This window comes from Dipodomys merriami, unplaced genomic scaffold, assembly GCF_024711535.1.
Source record: "Dipodomys merriami isolate MVZ:Mamm:240054 unplaced genomic scaffold, mDipMer1.0.p SCAF_90, whole genome shotgun sequence".
In the NCBI taxonomy this organism is placed as follows: Eukaryota; Metazoa; Chordata; class Mammalia; order Rodentia; family Heteromyidae; genus Dipodomys; species Dipodomys merriami.
This window is the reverse complement of record NW_027206513.1, coordinates 2,853,093-2,868,220: the sequence shown is the minus strand read 5'-3', so window position 1 is coordinate 2,868,220 and position 15,128 is coordinate 2,853,093. Positions and strand designations below refer to the sequence as shown.

Here is a 15,128-nt window from a genome sequence, read left to right as displayed (position 1 = left end):
CCTCCTGCTTTCTGTGCTATTGCATTTTTGTTCTATATATATATTTAAATCTCTACAAGATATATCATTGTTGTTTTGAATAAGCAGTGTTTTTGTATTTATCCATAGTTCACCCTTATTGGAATTTTTTTCTACACTTGCTGCCCTTTTGAATAATCTTCTTCCTTCCTGAAAATCGTGCTTCTTCCTCTCTCCCTTTCTCTCCTTCTTTCCCTCTTCTCCTTCCCCACCCCCTCCCTTTTCCTCTCTCTGGTCTGCTGGCAATTAAGCCATTCAGTTTTTGTTTCTTTGAGATGATATTGTTTCATCATTCTTTTCTTTTAAAAAAATCATTTTTGTGCTGGTCATGGGGCTTGAACTCAGGGCCTGGGCATGGTCCTTGAGCTTTTTTGTTCAAGGCTCTACCACTTGAGCCATAGTGCCACTTTCAGCTTCTTTAGTGCTTAATTGGAGATAAGCCTCTCCTGGACTTTCCTGCTTAGGCTGGCTTCTAACCACAATCCTTAGATCTCAGCCACCTGAATAGCTAGGATTACAGGTAGAAGCCACTGGCACCCAACTCACCATTATTTTTGTATTGGAATTTTAACTTTCATTTTTATATATGCTTTGACAAATGTATATAGTCATATAACCACAACAATCAAGATTTAGAATATGTCATTACTCTAGCACATCTCCCTCTTAGACATACAGTTCTAAGTAACTTCTTTTCTGTGGTGTTTTTAGAGATGCCACCCCATTATCTTCTGGATTCTTTCGTTGTCATTAAGAAGCCATTGGAGATTTAATACTGACCCTTAAATGTAGGGTGTTTTCTTTTGTGGATGCTTTAAGATTTTTCTCCTTGTGCTTGATTTTTAGTAATTGGACTAATGTATCTAGATGTGAATTTTTTAAATAATAAAATTGTGTTTTTGTTTGCTTTCTCAAGAACATGAACTTCTGATTGGTTTAGGCCTTTTTGTTCAGTCTGTGCCAAGATCAGCAGATGTCCCTAAAAATATAATCATTTATATTCTCTCATCTCCAAAAGAGGCTTCCTTCTGGAATTTTTTCACAGACCTTCTTTCTCCAGTTTTCTGATATCTTGTAGAATGTAATTTTGTTTTGTTTTGTTTTGTTTTGTTTTGTCAGACATGGGGCCTGAACTCTGGGCCTGGGTGCTGTCCCTCAGCTTTTCAGCTCAAGGCTAGTGCTCTACCACTTGAGCCACAGACCCACCTCCATTTTTTTCTGCTTATGTGGTGCTGAGGAATTGAACCTAAGGGCTCATGCATGCAAGGCAAGCACTCTACCACTGAACCACCTTCCAGCCCCTAGAATGTAATTTTTAATAATTTATTTGACTCTCCCAGTATTATACTAGAGACTTTAACCTACCATAATCTATTTTATACTAACCAGAAGAGCAAATCTAAAACTTCTTCCTTTAATCTCTATTAAGGGTAGGGGGCAGATTTTGAATGAAATAAGAATATTGAACAAATCACAGAAATTCAGTATTGGAGTTTTATTCATCCATTGATGTGATACAAAAAATTTCTATAGACTAGCTGGCTCGGCACACATCTGTTATCCCAGCACTTGGGAGATTAAAGCAGGAGGATGTTGACTATGAAACTAGCCAGGGCTATATAAGAGATCCTGTCTTTAAAATAGCAACAGCAACAAAAAGTAGATGTTGATAGACTATCCTCAAGTCATCATTCAGCTTTGAATACTATCAAGTAAAGTTTGTCATACTTTCTAGGATTCAATCTAGAAAACTATCTGTTGTAATAGTTTCCCTTATTCTAAGACTCTCCATAAGGTAAAAGCAAAATCTGTTCCTCTACAATTTTGTGGTGCTATAACGATAGAAGGCCTGTGTCTTCACAGATTAACCATTTCCTGAATATGTCTGTCTTCCTCTGTGCCTGTCACTTTGTCTTTATTCTATGCTATGTTTCTGGCAACCCATACCAATCATGTACTGTTAAGCCAGAAAATAAATAATCTATTACTTTACAATGTATAGATTTCTTTTCCCAGTGTAGAAATAAATGTAAATAAGCATCAAATCAGGAGCACTTTTATATTCAATCTGCCTGAGCTACAACCATGTAATAACTTCTATTCACAGCCTAGAAGAAATGGATTTTTTCTGCCTCAATGACACTGGCTCCACCATAGAAAACAAGGCTATAGAGGGAATCATCTCACCAATGACCACTCAACTTTGCCACCTGCTCATCTCAATGGAGAGGAAAGTTATAAACAGTGATGTATTTGCCTCTTTGGAGATGATGGCAGCCGAACTGACAAATGCTAGTGAAGAGTTTGTGCAAGTTGCCCACAGGTAATTCTTTCAAAGAGCCTAAGCCCACTTTCTGAAAAATTGGCAACAGAAGGAACATGTAACTCAAGTTTCATGGTTGTCTTAAATGCCTTTGGAAAGAAGTCGCGTGGGAAAACCCAAATTGATAAAATATAAAACAAATCATTTAAATGACTTAAAGTACAATTTAAGAAATAGTTCTTACTGGAAAAATTTACTTGGAAACAAAACTTAAATTATTAGAATGTATTCAATCTTCTTAATACTCAATTTTGTGTGTGTGTGTGTGTGTGTGTGTGTGTGTGTGTGTGTGTGTGTGTGTGTGTGTGTGTGTGTGTGTGTGTGTGTGTGTGTGTATGCTGGTTCTGGGGCTTGAATGCAGGGCCTGGGCACTGTTCCTGAGCTTTTTTGCTCAAGCTAGTACTCTATCATCTGAGCCATTTCTGGATTTTTTTGTGCTTAACTGGAGATAAGAAACTCACAATAATTATTAGAAACAAGAGTCTCGCTGCCTAAGATGGCTTTGAAGAACAATTCTCAGATCTCAACCTACTGAGTAGCTGGGATTACAAGTATGAGCTGCCTGGCCAATTCTTTTATCAAAGAAATGAAAATTAAAAAGGATACCATATTTGACTTAACATCTTGGCAAAAATGAAGAAGAATGATAATATAAAGTGTTGTTGGGTTAGGGATGTGGCTTAGTGGTAGAGTGCTTGCCTAGCATGCATCAAGCCTTGGGTTCGATTCCTCTGTACCACATAAACAGAAAAAGCCAGAAGTGTTACTGTGGCTCAAGTGATAGGGTGATAGCTTTGTAAAGAAGCTCAGGGACAGTACCCAGGCCCTGAGTTCAAGCCCCAGGACTGGCAAAGCAAAATAAAAAAAAAAAACTTAAAAAAAAGTGTAATCTTAGCTACTCAGGTGGCTAAGATCTGAGGATTGCAGTTCAAAGCCAGCCCAGGCAGGAAAGTCCATGAGACTCTTATTTCCAATTAACCACCAGAAAACTGGAAGTGTCATTATGGGTCAAGTGGTAGAGCATTCACCTTGAGCTGAAGAGCTCAGGACAATGTCTAGGCCCAGAGTTCAAGACCCATGACCACCACCACCACCAACAAAAAGTGTTGTCAGACATGGGTCATCTTTATACATTGATAACATTTTATTTTATGGCTCTCATTAAACTTCTGAAAAAAGTAGAAAATGACTTAATTTCCTAGTAAACTACAACACAAGCCTGTGGTGAAATGAAAAACTGAATGTGAATGCTTAAAAGGTTATAGGTGATCATCTGCTGATTAAGAAATAGGTTTACAGTATTGTGTTACATGGGCAAATGAAATGCCAACACTTCAATGCTTATATAGAGCTAGAAATTATGCTGACAGACATGCAACAGATTTTAACAGTAGTTACCGGGTTCTTTCCTTCCCTTCTATTCCTATCCTCAGGTCTTTTCAAAGTTTATCATTACACATTAAATATGCAATTAGAAAACATGCAATTTTAAAATAAATAATCCTAGCTATTCAGGAGACTAAGAGTTGAGGATCACCATTTGAAGCCAGCTTGAGAAGAAAGGTCTGCATGACTCCATTTACAATTAACCAACAAAAAGTCAGATTGCAGGTATGGCTCAAGTGGTAGAGCTCTAGCCATGAATATAAGGTTCCAAGTTCAAGCTCCAGTACTGGCAGAAAAAAAGTAAATAAAATAGGAATTAAAAAACATAGTTAGACTTCTAGGGAATTAATGTTGATACTAACTCATAATAAGGAATCAGCAATGTAGCAGGATATAAAAAAACCTTTAGAAATCAACATCTTCACTGGTATAAAAACAGTTAAATTGCAAGAAAGAAAAGAACATCTTAGGGATAAATTGAATGAACTACAAAATATGTCTGAGGAACTCATCAATACACTGCTAAGATTTTTATAAGTGTAAAATAAAAGACCCAGAGTAAATGTTCTTAGATATAATCCTCAATATCTTAAAAATATAAATTCTATCAATTAAATGCAATACTATAAGTATGACATGAACTTTTTAAAAATGTAGGTTGCAAAACTGATACTACTAAAGTTCATATAAAAAAATCCAACATTCAAGAATTACTAGGAAAACCTTGAGATTAAAAAATGTATAGGTGGACTAGCTTTCAGATATCAAAACTCAATATTCAGACAAGCATGGTAAGGTATACCTGCAATCCCAGCAGAGGAAGTATGAGGCCATCCTACACTACATACAAAGTCTGAGCCTATCTGAGCTACACAGAATTAATGTTGCAAAGACTGGAGATGTAGTATAGAAAAGTCCCTGTATACCCTGCATAATGAAGTTAGTGTCACATGAAGAGACAGTAATAAGAGTCAAACCAGAATTGCAACTTCAGCTCAGGCAATGTTAGAGCCTATCTGAATCAAAACAAAACAAACACCAAATTACACACACACACACACACACACACACACACACACACACACACACACACACACACACACACACACACACACACACACACACACACACACACACACAGAGGTAGAGGTAGAATGGCCAGTAGAACAGGCAGGGTGAACTTAACAAAATCTTCCAGTGGAATAAGAGTGTAAGAAACCCTAGAGTAATACATACAATGTCAAATGGTTAACCAGCTTACAAGTGCATTGTGTGTGTGTGTGTGTGTGTGTGTGTGTGTGTGTGTGTGTGTGTGTAGGTAGGAGGTTTGTGGTTTAAGGTCACTCCTAAGCAAAGAACATGAAAATATATGAAAAATAATAACAGAAGTGAATAAGATTGAGAGTATCTGGCTCTGAGTTCAAACCCTAATGCCCTTAACTAAAAGGAATTGAGAATGAAGAAGAGCCTTATAACTGATCTGAATACAATGTTATTTGAAAAACCAAAGTGTATCCAGATTATACAGGCTCTGTGGTAGCTGCTGTGATGACTACCAGGATTTCATTTGGAAACAAAAGGAAGTTCTGTCAGCCCTGTTGTGATGTCAGTCTCTTGTGTAGTCTGCTATAGCTGTAGAGAACTGTCGCTGGGCACAATAGCTCACCCCTGTAATCCTAGTTATTTAGGAGATGGAAATTAGGAGGATCTCAGTTTGAGGCCAGTTTGGCCAAAAAAATTTAAGACACCCCATTTCAACCAATAAAAGAGCTGGATAGTATAGTATGCACCTGTCATCCATGCTACACAGGAAGCATAAATAGTTACATCATGAACTAGATCAGAGGCAAAGAATGAGACTCTAGTTGAAAACTAATGAAAGGAAAAATATCTGGGACTGGGACTCCAGTGGTAGAGCACCTGACTAGCAAGTGCTAGGCCCTAAGTTCAAAGAAAAAGGAACTATCAGATAAATTCATGCTTACATATCTTTTTGCCTATATCATTGTTTAGGTATGCACACATACTCCCTTGCTCTGTCTAATGGAAAGACCCTAAAACAATGATCTTTCAATAGAGATGCTCAGACCTATCACCCAGGTCTTAGTCTCTTAAGTACCATTTGACACTAAAAAGGGTCTTGGCTCTTTGGAGAAATGGCTCATTATAGAATGTGGTTAGATAAATAATAGATGAACCTAGAAGCCAGGTGCTAGTGGCTTACACCTGTAATCTTAGCTACTTGGGAGACTGATACCTGAGGATCAAAGTTCAAAGCCAGCCCAGGCAGAAAAGTCTATGAGACTCTTATTTCCAACTGAGCCACAAGTGGAGCTGTGGCTCAAGTGACAGAGTACTAGCCTTGAGAATTAAAGCTTAGGGACAGCGCCGAGGCCAAGTTCCAGACCCAGGACTGACACAAAAACAAAAATATAAAACTCATGAACCAAGAATATGTTGTTTACAAAAAAGTAGGTGATAAAACAGTGGTACAAGTGAAACAAAGAAGCCAATTTGAGTAGGGCAAATTGGTACAAATATGACTCACTGTGGGATCATTTGAGCATTAAAATGAAGATTATGATAACAGATCATAAACCATTGAATAAAATAAGAACCACGGAGGCCATGCTGATAATAATCAAGACAGGAATGAACTCTAGAAGTAGAGAAGGAATCATAGAGTTGATTACCATTTGGAAACTACCATAATAATAACCATTCCACATAAGAATCATCAATAGATCCTAAAATTAGTGGGCAAAAGTTTAGGGAGGACCTGTAGTCTCAGCTACTTAAGGGGTAAAGGTTGGGAGAGCTGCAATCCAAATCAGCCAGGGCTGATCTCAGTCTACAAGGTGGGAGAGGTGATTCACACCTGTAATCACAGCTATGTAGGAAGCCATAGATAGGAAGATTATGGTCGGAGATTGGCCCCAGGCAAAACCATGCAACTTTACCTGAAAAATAAATAATGTAAAAGAACAAAAAGGGCTGAAGAGGCTAGGTGCCTGTAGTGTCTCATGTTTGTAATCCCAGCTACTCAGGAGGCTGAGATCTGAGGACTGAAGTTCAAAGCCAGCTTGGGCAGGAAAGTCCATGGGACTCTTATCTTCAATTAACCACCAAAAAGCCAGACACAGAGCTGTGGAGCTCAAGTAGTAGAACTCTAGCCTTGAGTACAAAAGCACAAGGACAGCGCCCAGGCCCTGAGTTCAAGCCCGAGGACCAGCATAAAAAGGGTTGGGCACATGGTTCAAGTGGTAGAATGCCTGCCTAGAAAGCACAAGGCCCTGAGTTCAAAAACTGGTGCAGTATGGGGCTGGGAAGGTGGCTCAGTGGTAGAGCACTTGCCTGGCATGCATGAGGCCCTGGGTTCAATTCCTCAGCACCACATAAGCAAAAAAGAAAAAAGCCAGAAGTGGCGCTGTGGCTCAAGTGGTAGAGCACTAGCCTTGAGCTGAAGAGCTGAGGGACAGCGCCCAGGCCCAGAGTTCAGGCCCCACGACCGGACCCCCACCCTCCCCCCCCAAAAAAAAACTAGTGCAGCAAAAAACAAAAAACAAAAGTAAAAAAATAAACAAATCCCAAACAACAAAAACAACTCCCTCCACATAATGAAGAATAGTACATCTTTAAATAATATATCTTTTAATAGTAGTATATCTATAAATAGTGCTTTTACAGAGCAGAGAACTGACACATATTGCCTTCCCCAAGAGATCGAAGTTAGCATTGTTATTATTAGGCATCTGCAGACATACTGCACTAGGAAGGACACAATGTCATTTGTAGAGAATCACTTCCTAAAGTGTGAAGCCTGAGACTATTAAAAACACATCACAAAAATTCACATCTAAAGACGTCCTACAAATGACTGGCTTGTATGCCATCATCAAATACTCAAGGTCAAGAAAGACACAGAGTCTCTGGAACTGCTCCAGTTTGGGGGATAAAATCATTTGCATTTATTTCCTATCGCCGCTGGAACACATCATCATCACATGTTTAGTGACCTAAACCACACAAACTTCCTACTTGAAGTTTCAGAGGGTAGAAGTTGGTTGGTTTGGCCAGTTCCTCAGCTGCAGATCTCAGGCTAAAGTGGAAATGTCACCCTGCTGGGCTTTGATCTAGAGGCTCTGCCAAGGAGTCATAAAGATGGTTGGATGAATCCAATTCTTTGTGATCATAGGACCGAGACCCCTGATGTCATGCTAGATGTCATCTGAACCTGGTCTTTCCTCTTCAAGGCTGACTTCAATCCCTATGACATCCCCAACCCAAAATGAGAGGTCAAGTTCCTTTGCCATCTTCCAAATCTCTCTCACTCTTCCTTCCTCCCTCCTCTGCTACTCTGAAGGGATCATGCTATTATACTGGACCTCTCTGAATAGTTGAGGCTATTTTCCCTGTCAGCTGTTCAGTAACTTTAATCACACCTGCCAAGTCTCTGCACAGTAGTTCCTAGATTAATTTTGTTTGCCTAACTAGGATACGAGAATCTTAGTGATAAAGCAGAGGGTTGTTTTTAGAATTCTGCCTAGCGTAACATTTGACTGTTGAGTGTAATACTTGCAGACTGGGGGCAATTAGAAAAACTTGAATATTGATTTTTGGATAACAGTATTACATAATTGTTTAATTTCCTGATTTTGAGGATGACTCGGTGGGTATGCAAATGAATCATTTTGAGATAAAGAGGCATCTTTATTGAACTATCTGCACAGAGAGGAGGAGGGAAATAATAAAGCAAATACGACAAAGCAATGACAACTGGTGAATATGATTAAAGAATGTGTCTGGGTATACTGTACTATTTTTGCAACTTTCATAAGTTTGAAATCATATAAGCACTTAAAAATTACAAAAATATTGCTGAAAAAATACTCATGCTTAAAACTTAAGCAAATGATAAGCTGTGCATGAGTTGCCTCATTTCTGTAACCCTAGCTACTTAGAAGGCAGAGATTGAGATATCAAGGTTCAATGCCAGTTTAAATAAAACCTCGAGATCCCCCCTCCATCTCCACCAATAAAAAACAAAAACAAAAAATTAGACACTGTGGCACCTCCCTATCACCCCAGCTATATGGGAAGTGCAAATTGGATTGTGATCCAGACTAGCTGGACATAAACTTAAGACTCTATCTCAAAAATAATAGCAAGCAAGCCATGTGCCAGGAGATCGCATCTACAATCTTAGCTACTAAGGAGGATTCTGGAAGATCGTGGCTTAAAGCCAGACTAAGCAGACCGAGAGACTCCATCTCCAATTAACCAGAAAAATGCTGGATTAGAGGCATGGATCAAGTGATAGAGCAGTAGCCATGAGCAAGAAAGCTGAATGAGAATGAGAGGCCCTGAGTTCAAACTCTTGTATCAGCCATTTTTAGGTTATGTATGTTTTACCACAATAAAGTAAAGCTATGGAACCAAGGTAAGGACTGTATGTGGTTTGACCTCAATTAAATAAAAAGAAAAAGTATGGAAAGGAAAATTCCAAACTATTTATTATGACTTATGTAGAAGTGTTGGTACTCATTTAATACTTTTTTCCTATGTTTTAAGTTTCCCGATACAGTGGTTGTGTGTGTGTGTGTGCGTGTGTGTTTAGTTAGAGGTAAGAGTTTCACAGACTTTCCTGCCCAAGCTGGCTTTGAACTTCAGTCCTCAGATCTCAGCCTCCTGAGTAGCTAGAATTACAAGCATGAGATATTGGTGCCTTGCTCCTGGGGCTTGAACTCTGGGCCTGGGTGGGTGTCCTTAAGCTCCTTTTGCTCAAGGATAACACTGTACTACTTTAACTGCAGCACCACTTCTGGCTTTTTCTGTGGTTAATTGGAGGTAAGAGTCTCATGAACTTTCCTGCCCGTGCTGGCTTTGAACTGTGATCCTTAGATCTGAGCCTCCTGAGTAGCTAGAATTACAGGCAGGAGCCTGGCTTCACAGTGTTTTTGTGAGTACAAAACCTGGCACATTAAAATTTGAGAGAGGTTGACCATCACTTTTGCCTATTTCAATAACTTCCCAGGCTGCATTGTCTCTTCCTGGCAAGATAAATTATTTATATAGACATTAGCTGAGCGTAGGCCATGGGAAATGGGCGAGCCCCCATCACAGCAACACTGCAAATAATTCATGTTGGTGCTTAGGTTTGTTTGGCATCACTGACTTTTGGAGCAGCTCCATGAGCTGTTCTCAGGAGGGACTAAAGGAAGCCATCAGTGCTAGCCTGGTGGGGGCAAGCTTGAAGGTTCTGGCCTTGTCTGTGAGTAAGCTCTCTACAGGTCACAGAACCTGCCACATCAGCTATCTTGGAACTTTCCAGAGGGTGAGGCTTAGGCAGGACTGGATGACAAAAAGGCATGTGTCTTTCTTTGCTTAAAACTATGTGTGGAGGGGGCTGGGAAGGTGGCTCAGTGGTAGAGAACTTGCCTTGCATGCCAGAGGCCCTGGGTTCGATTCCTCAGCACCACATAAGAAAAAAAGCCGGAAGTGGTGCTGTGGCTCAAGTGGTAGAGTGCTAGCCTTGAGCTGAAGAGCTGAGGGACAGCGCCCAGGCCCAGAGATCAGGCCCCACGACCGGACCCAAAAAACAAAAAAACAAAAAAACTATGTGTGGATACTGGACCTGAAATACAAGCATATGTAACCACATGCAGGATCATATATATTATATATAAATATATATTTATATCATATGATATATGTAAGTATATATCACATATAATGTATAATGCATATATGATATATAATAGATACATAAATATATACTATAAAATACACATTTATATACATGCATCACACACATATATACATATATAGAGATACATATATATGTATATAAGTTATGGGACTGTTGGTTGTTAGAAGGGATGGGAAAACTGAGAGGATAAACAATTCCAAACTGTATTACACCTGTGAATAAAGATAGCAGAATGAAACTCGCTGAAAGCTGTTGAAGAATGGAAGGGGGTTGGGGAAAGTCAATATGATTAAAATATTGTATATGCATGTGTGAGATGCTATCACAAAATCCCTTTGAACGATGAACATATACTAAAACCATGATAGAAATGTCCAACTTCCTGTGAGGTGTGGGAACTAGTGGGAGATGGGTGAGCAGAAGTGTGAAGGAGGATGAATACGGCTGAAATTCTTTATGTACGTTTGTGAAAACGGAACTGTGAAGCATATGGTTTGGGAAGGGCAGGAGGATGAGGGAGAGTGATGGAATGGTGAGTTTAATCAAGGTACATTGTTTGTATATAGATGTTCCTAGATATGTCCAGATAAATTCCCCTTATACAACTAATTGATGCTAGTAAAAATGTGAAAAAACATACAATCTGATGAAAATATGAATGAGCTAAAGGAAGAAAAATGATAACCTTACAAACAAGTGCTAACTATCCTGAGCATTTTGCTTTATATTTATTCAGACATTTCTCTAGTCTCATTTTCCTTTTTACTTCCTTTCCCCATTTTTCCTTCCTCGTGTATTTCTCCTTTCTCAAAAGCATATGCCAAACATTTGTAGGGGTTGGATTCATACTTGCAAGCCTAGCTACTCAAGTGAATGATATCTGGAGGATTGAGGTTCAAAACCAACTTGGATAGAAAGGTCTATGAGACTCCACCTCCAATTAACCAGCAAAAAGATGGGCTGGAGGTAGCAGTGAGCAAGTGCAAGGCTTCTGAGTTCAAGCCCTGGTCCTGGCAAGGTGTGTCCATCACCAGGTGTGTGCACACACGCATGTGTAGATGTGCTTTATGTACATATATGCCCCAGAAGGGCCCTAGGGTCAATGTGAACAGGGCCTGGGGCTAAGTCCAGCCAGCATGAGAAAACTAAGAAGCTGGGATTTCATGTAGCTTTCCCCTTCACTTCTAACTTCAGCCTCTCCCAAACACTCAGAACCTGACACTTGGTAGGCAGGCACCCTACCACTTGAGCCAATCCATCAGGCCCTTTTTGCTCTGGTTATTTCTAAAACAGTGTCTCACGTCTTCTCCTACTCCCTGGTCTGTTGTCAGTTCCCTGACATGTGAAGACCTTTCCCACCCTAGGTAAGGAATTAGACCTGCAGCTTCCCAGCCTTAAATGCTCTTGCCTGGGTGGCCCCTCTACCTGAATACAGTGTATCTCTGAAGAGGTGCAATATGCTCACATCTGCAGCATTCTCTCTCTTCTGACCTCTCTGACATGTCTCTGACATGTAACCAAACACTGGTGGCTCAAGCCTGTAATCCTAGCTACTCAGTGTAAGGTCTGCCCTGGAAAGACAGGACAGACCCCTCCCTCCTTTTGGCTAAGTCTCTGCCCAATACCTGCGACACCTAGATAGCTGGCACACCGGAAGCAGTCACCTCCCCCTCCTACAAGGTAACATCTTGGGCTGCCTCTGGTCACACTTCCCATCAGCCATGGGAGGGTCCCAGGCTCTGAGGTCACATCTGCATCCAGTGTGGGCACACCTTTGTCCCACCATGCCACACCTGGCTGCACCTTCTCCCTACTTAAACCCAGGCAGGATGTTAGCCCACCCATTTCGTCCATGGGGACAACTATGCACTTATTTATTTATTTTTGGCAGGGGCAGCAGTTTGGTAATAATAAAATTTCTCTCTCCTGCTTAAATACCTCATGGTGTTCTCATTTATCAGCTACCTACTTTAATTTACCATACACTCAGGAGGTCGAGATCTGAGGATCATGATTCAAAGTCAGCCAGGGTAGAAAATTCCATGAGACAATTTATTTATTTATTGCCAGTGCTGGGGCTTGAACTCAGGGCCTGGGCACTGTCCCTTTTTGCTCAAGGCTAGCACTCTACCACTTGAGCCACAGCACGACTTCTGGCTTTTTCTGTTTATGTGGTACTGAGGAATCAAATCCAGGGCTCCATGCATGCTAGGTAAGCTCTCTACCACTAAGCCACATTCCCAGTCTTGTGAGACTCTTATTTCCAGTTAACCACCAGAAAATTGGAAGAGGTGTTGTGGTTCAAAGTGATAGAGTGCTAGCCTTGAGGGAAAAAGTTCAGGGATGGTACCCAGGTCCTGAGTTCAAGCCCGACAGATAAAAATAACAATAAGAATAAATAATTTAAAAATTAAAATATTGGGGAAATGCTAACAAATCACAGACATAAGACACCTGAACATAAAAGCAGATGAAGAAGAGAGGACTTTTTTTCAATACTATGTGCCTGGTAGAGACATTTATGACCAAAAGCACAATCTTATATTATTTAGTTGTTTTGTTTTTTTTTTTTCTGGTTGTGGGGCCTGAACTCTGGGCCCTGGGTGCTATCCCTGAGCTCTTCAGCTCAAAACTAGCGCTCTACCACTTGAGCCACAGCGCCACTTCCAGCTTTTTCTGCTTATGTGGTGCTGAGGAATCAAACCCAAGGCCTCATGCATTGAAGGCAAGCACTCTACCACTGAGCCACCTTCCCAGCCCTAGTTTTGTTTTGAGTCAATATCTTGTTTATGTAGCCCAGGCTTGCCTCAAGCTCATTGCCCTCCCACTTCAGCCTTCAAGTGCTGTAATTATAACAAGTATGTGCCACCATGCCTTGCTCTATATCTCTATTTTAATGACTGCTTAGCTCTTTTACTCCTTTGTGTCATGATTTCCTTATAAATATGCTTTTGACAGTATTGAATATTATTAATGTAATGTGTCTCTCCAGGCTGGCAGGAGACTCTGACCAGTGGCTCAGAGAGGAAATGAAGCCAGTGGCTGAATCTCTGATCCTGTCTGGGAGGAACATCACACTGGTGGCTCAGAGGCTCCATCTGCAACCAGAAAGTCAGTGCCATAGGGAAGAGCTAGTGACCACAGCCCAGCAAATTCTGGTGGGCACTACCAAGGTGAGGCTTTGTCAGAGCTGCAGGCTGGTCATTGCTGGGGAATGGTTGGGCATATATTTGCCCCAGAAAACAAAACCTGCCAAATTTCCAGGCATAGAGTTTATTACCAATTTTATCAGCTATAAAGATGGAAGCTGCCAGAGGGAGCTGGATAGACATACTGACTTGGGATTTATGATCTTAAACTCACGCTGGGCCTCCTCATCTCCCACACTTAGCCACCAACTTCTCATAAAAATGTTGCCAAATGGGTCACTTTCCACCCTGTCTGTAACCAAGAATCATGGAAAGAGCCTACTGAAGTCTGCAGGTCAGCCTGTTTGGCAAAGGAGAATCCTGAATGTAAACTTTGCTTTGGGGGTCTTGAGGAGTATGGAGAAATTCCTCAGCGTGCAAACACTCTGTGCCCATCCTAACAGTCCACCCTTATAAAACACGTGTGTGTGTGTGTGTGTGTGTGTGTGTGTGTGTGTGTGTGTGTGTGTGTGTGTGTACTGGAATTTGAATCAAGGCCTTGTGCTCAAGGCGAGCACTCTACCACTTGAGCCATACCTCTACTTCCAGCTTTTTGTTAATTAATTAGAGATAAAGTCTCAGGTTTGTCTGCTGGAGTAGCTTCTAATCTGGATCCTCAGATCTCAATCTCCTAAGTAACTATGATTACAGGTGTAAGCTACTGGCTTCCTAGCAGGCCTAACTTTTAATTGGAACATTGATCATTGTTAAAATATGCTTAAATATGATCACACATTATTCATTTGAATTTTAGTGATCTAGGTTATTGGGGAGGAAGATGTACTTCAACGTGCCATTTTAAAGGAGGGACAGAACCAGAGGGCCTTGGGCACCTGCTGATGCCCCGAGGAAGGGTGTGGAAGGGCAGGCTCTTAGTACTGATACTGGCTCAGTGCAAAGGGATGGATAGGGCAGTCTGGGAGTGGTGGGGTCATGCTAAAGAAGATATCTTAGGGGTGCTTTGTGGAGAGGCAATCCATCTCCATCATTATCCAAATAGTATGTATCCTACCTTATGCTGGTCACTAGTGGCTCTTGCCTGTAATCCTGAGATGTAGTATTACTCTGGAGGCTGAGATCTGAGGATCACAGTTCAAAGCCAGCCCAGGCAGGAAAGTCCATGATACTCATCTCCAATTAACCACCCAAAAGCCAGACAAAAGTAGAGATGTGGCCCAAGTAGTAGAACACTAGCGTTGAGCACAAAAGCTCAGGAACAGCACCCAGGCCCTCAGTTCAAGCCCCAGGACACACACACACACACACACACACACTCAGTTCAAGCCCCAGGACACACACACACACACACACACACTCAGTTCAAGCCCCAGGACACACACACACACACACACACACACACACTCAGTTCAAGCCCCAGGACACACACACACACACACACACACACACACACATACACACACACACACACACACACACACACACACACACACACACACACACACACACACACACACCCTTCTGTAGGTTAGACTCCACATTATTT

At 41.0% G+C, this 15,128-nt stretch overlaps 1 protein-coding gene across 1 annotated transcript in view; it reads left to right on the top strand.

The window, feature by feature from the left end:
* The first annotated feature begins 2,135 nt into the window (after window positions 1-2,135).
* Window positions 2,136-15,128, top strand: part of LOC138821201 (uncharacterized) — a 33,945-nt gene continuing 20,952 nt past the window's right edge. Inside the window, exons 1-2 of the mRNA XM_070013294.1 lie at window positions 2,136-2,341; window positions 13,429-13,609. Coding sequence (XP_069869395.1) covers window positions 2,136-2,341; window positions 13,429-13,609 — 387 coding nt within the window. The remainder of the gene's footprint in view (window positions 2,342-13,428; window positions 13,610-15,128) is intronic.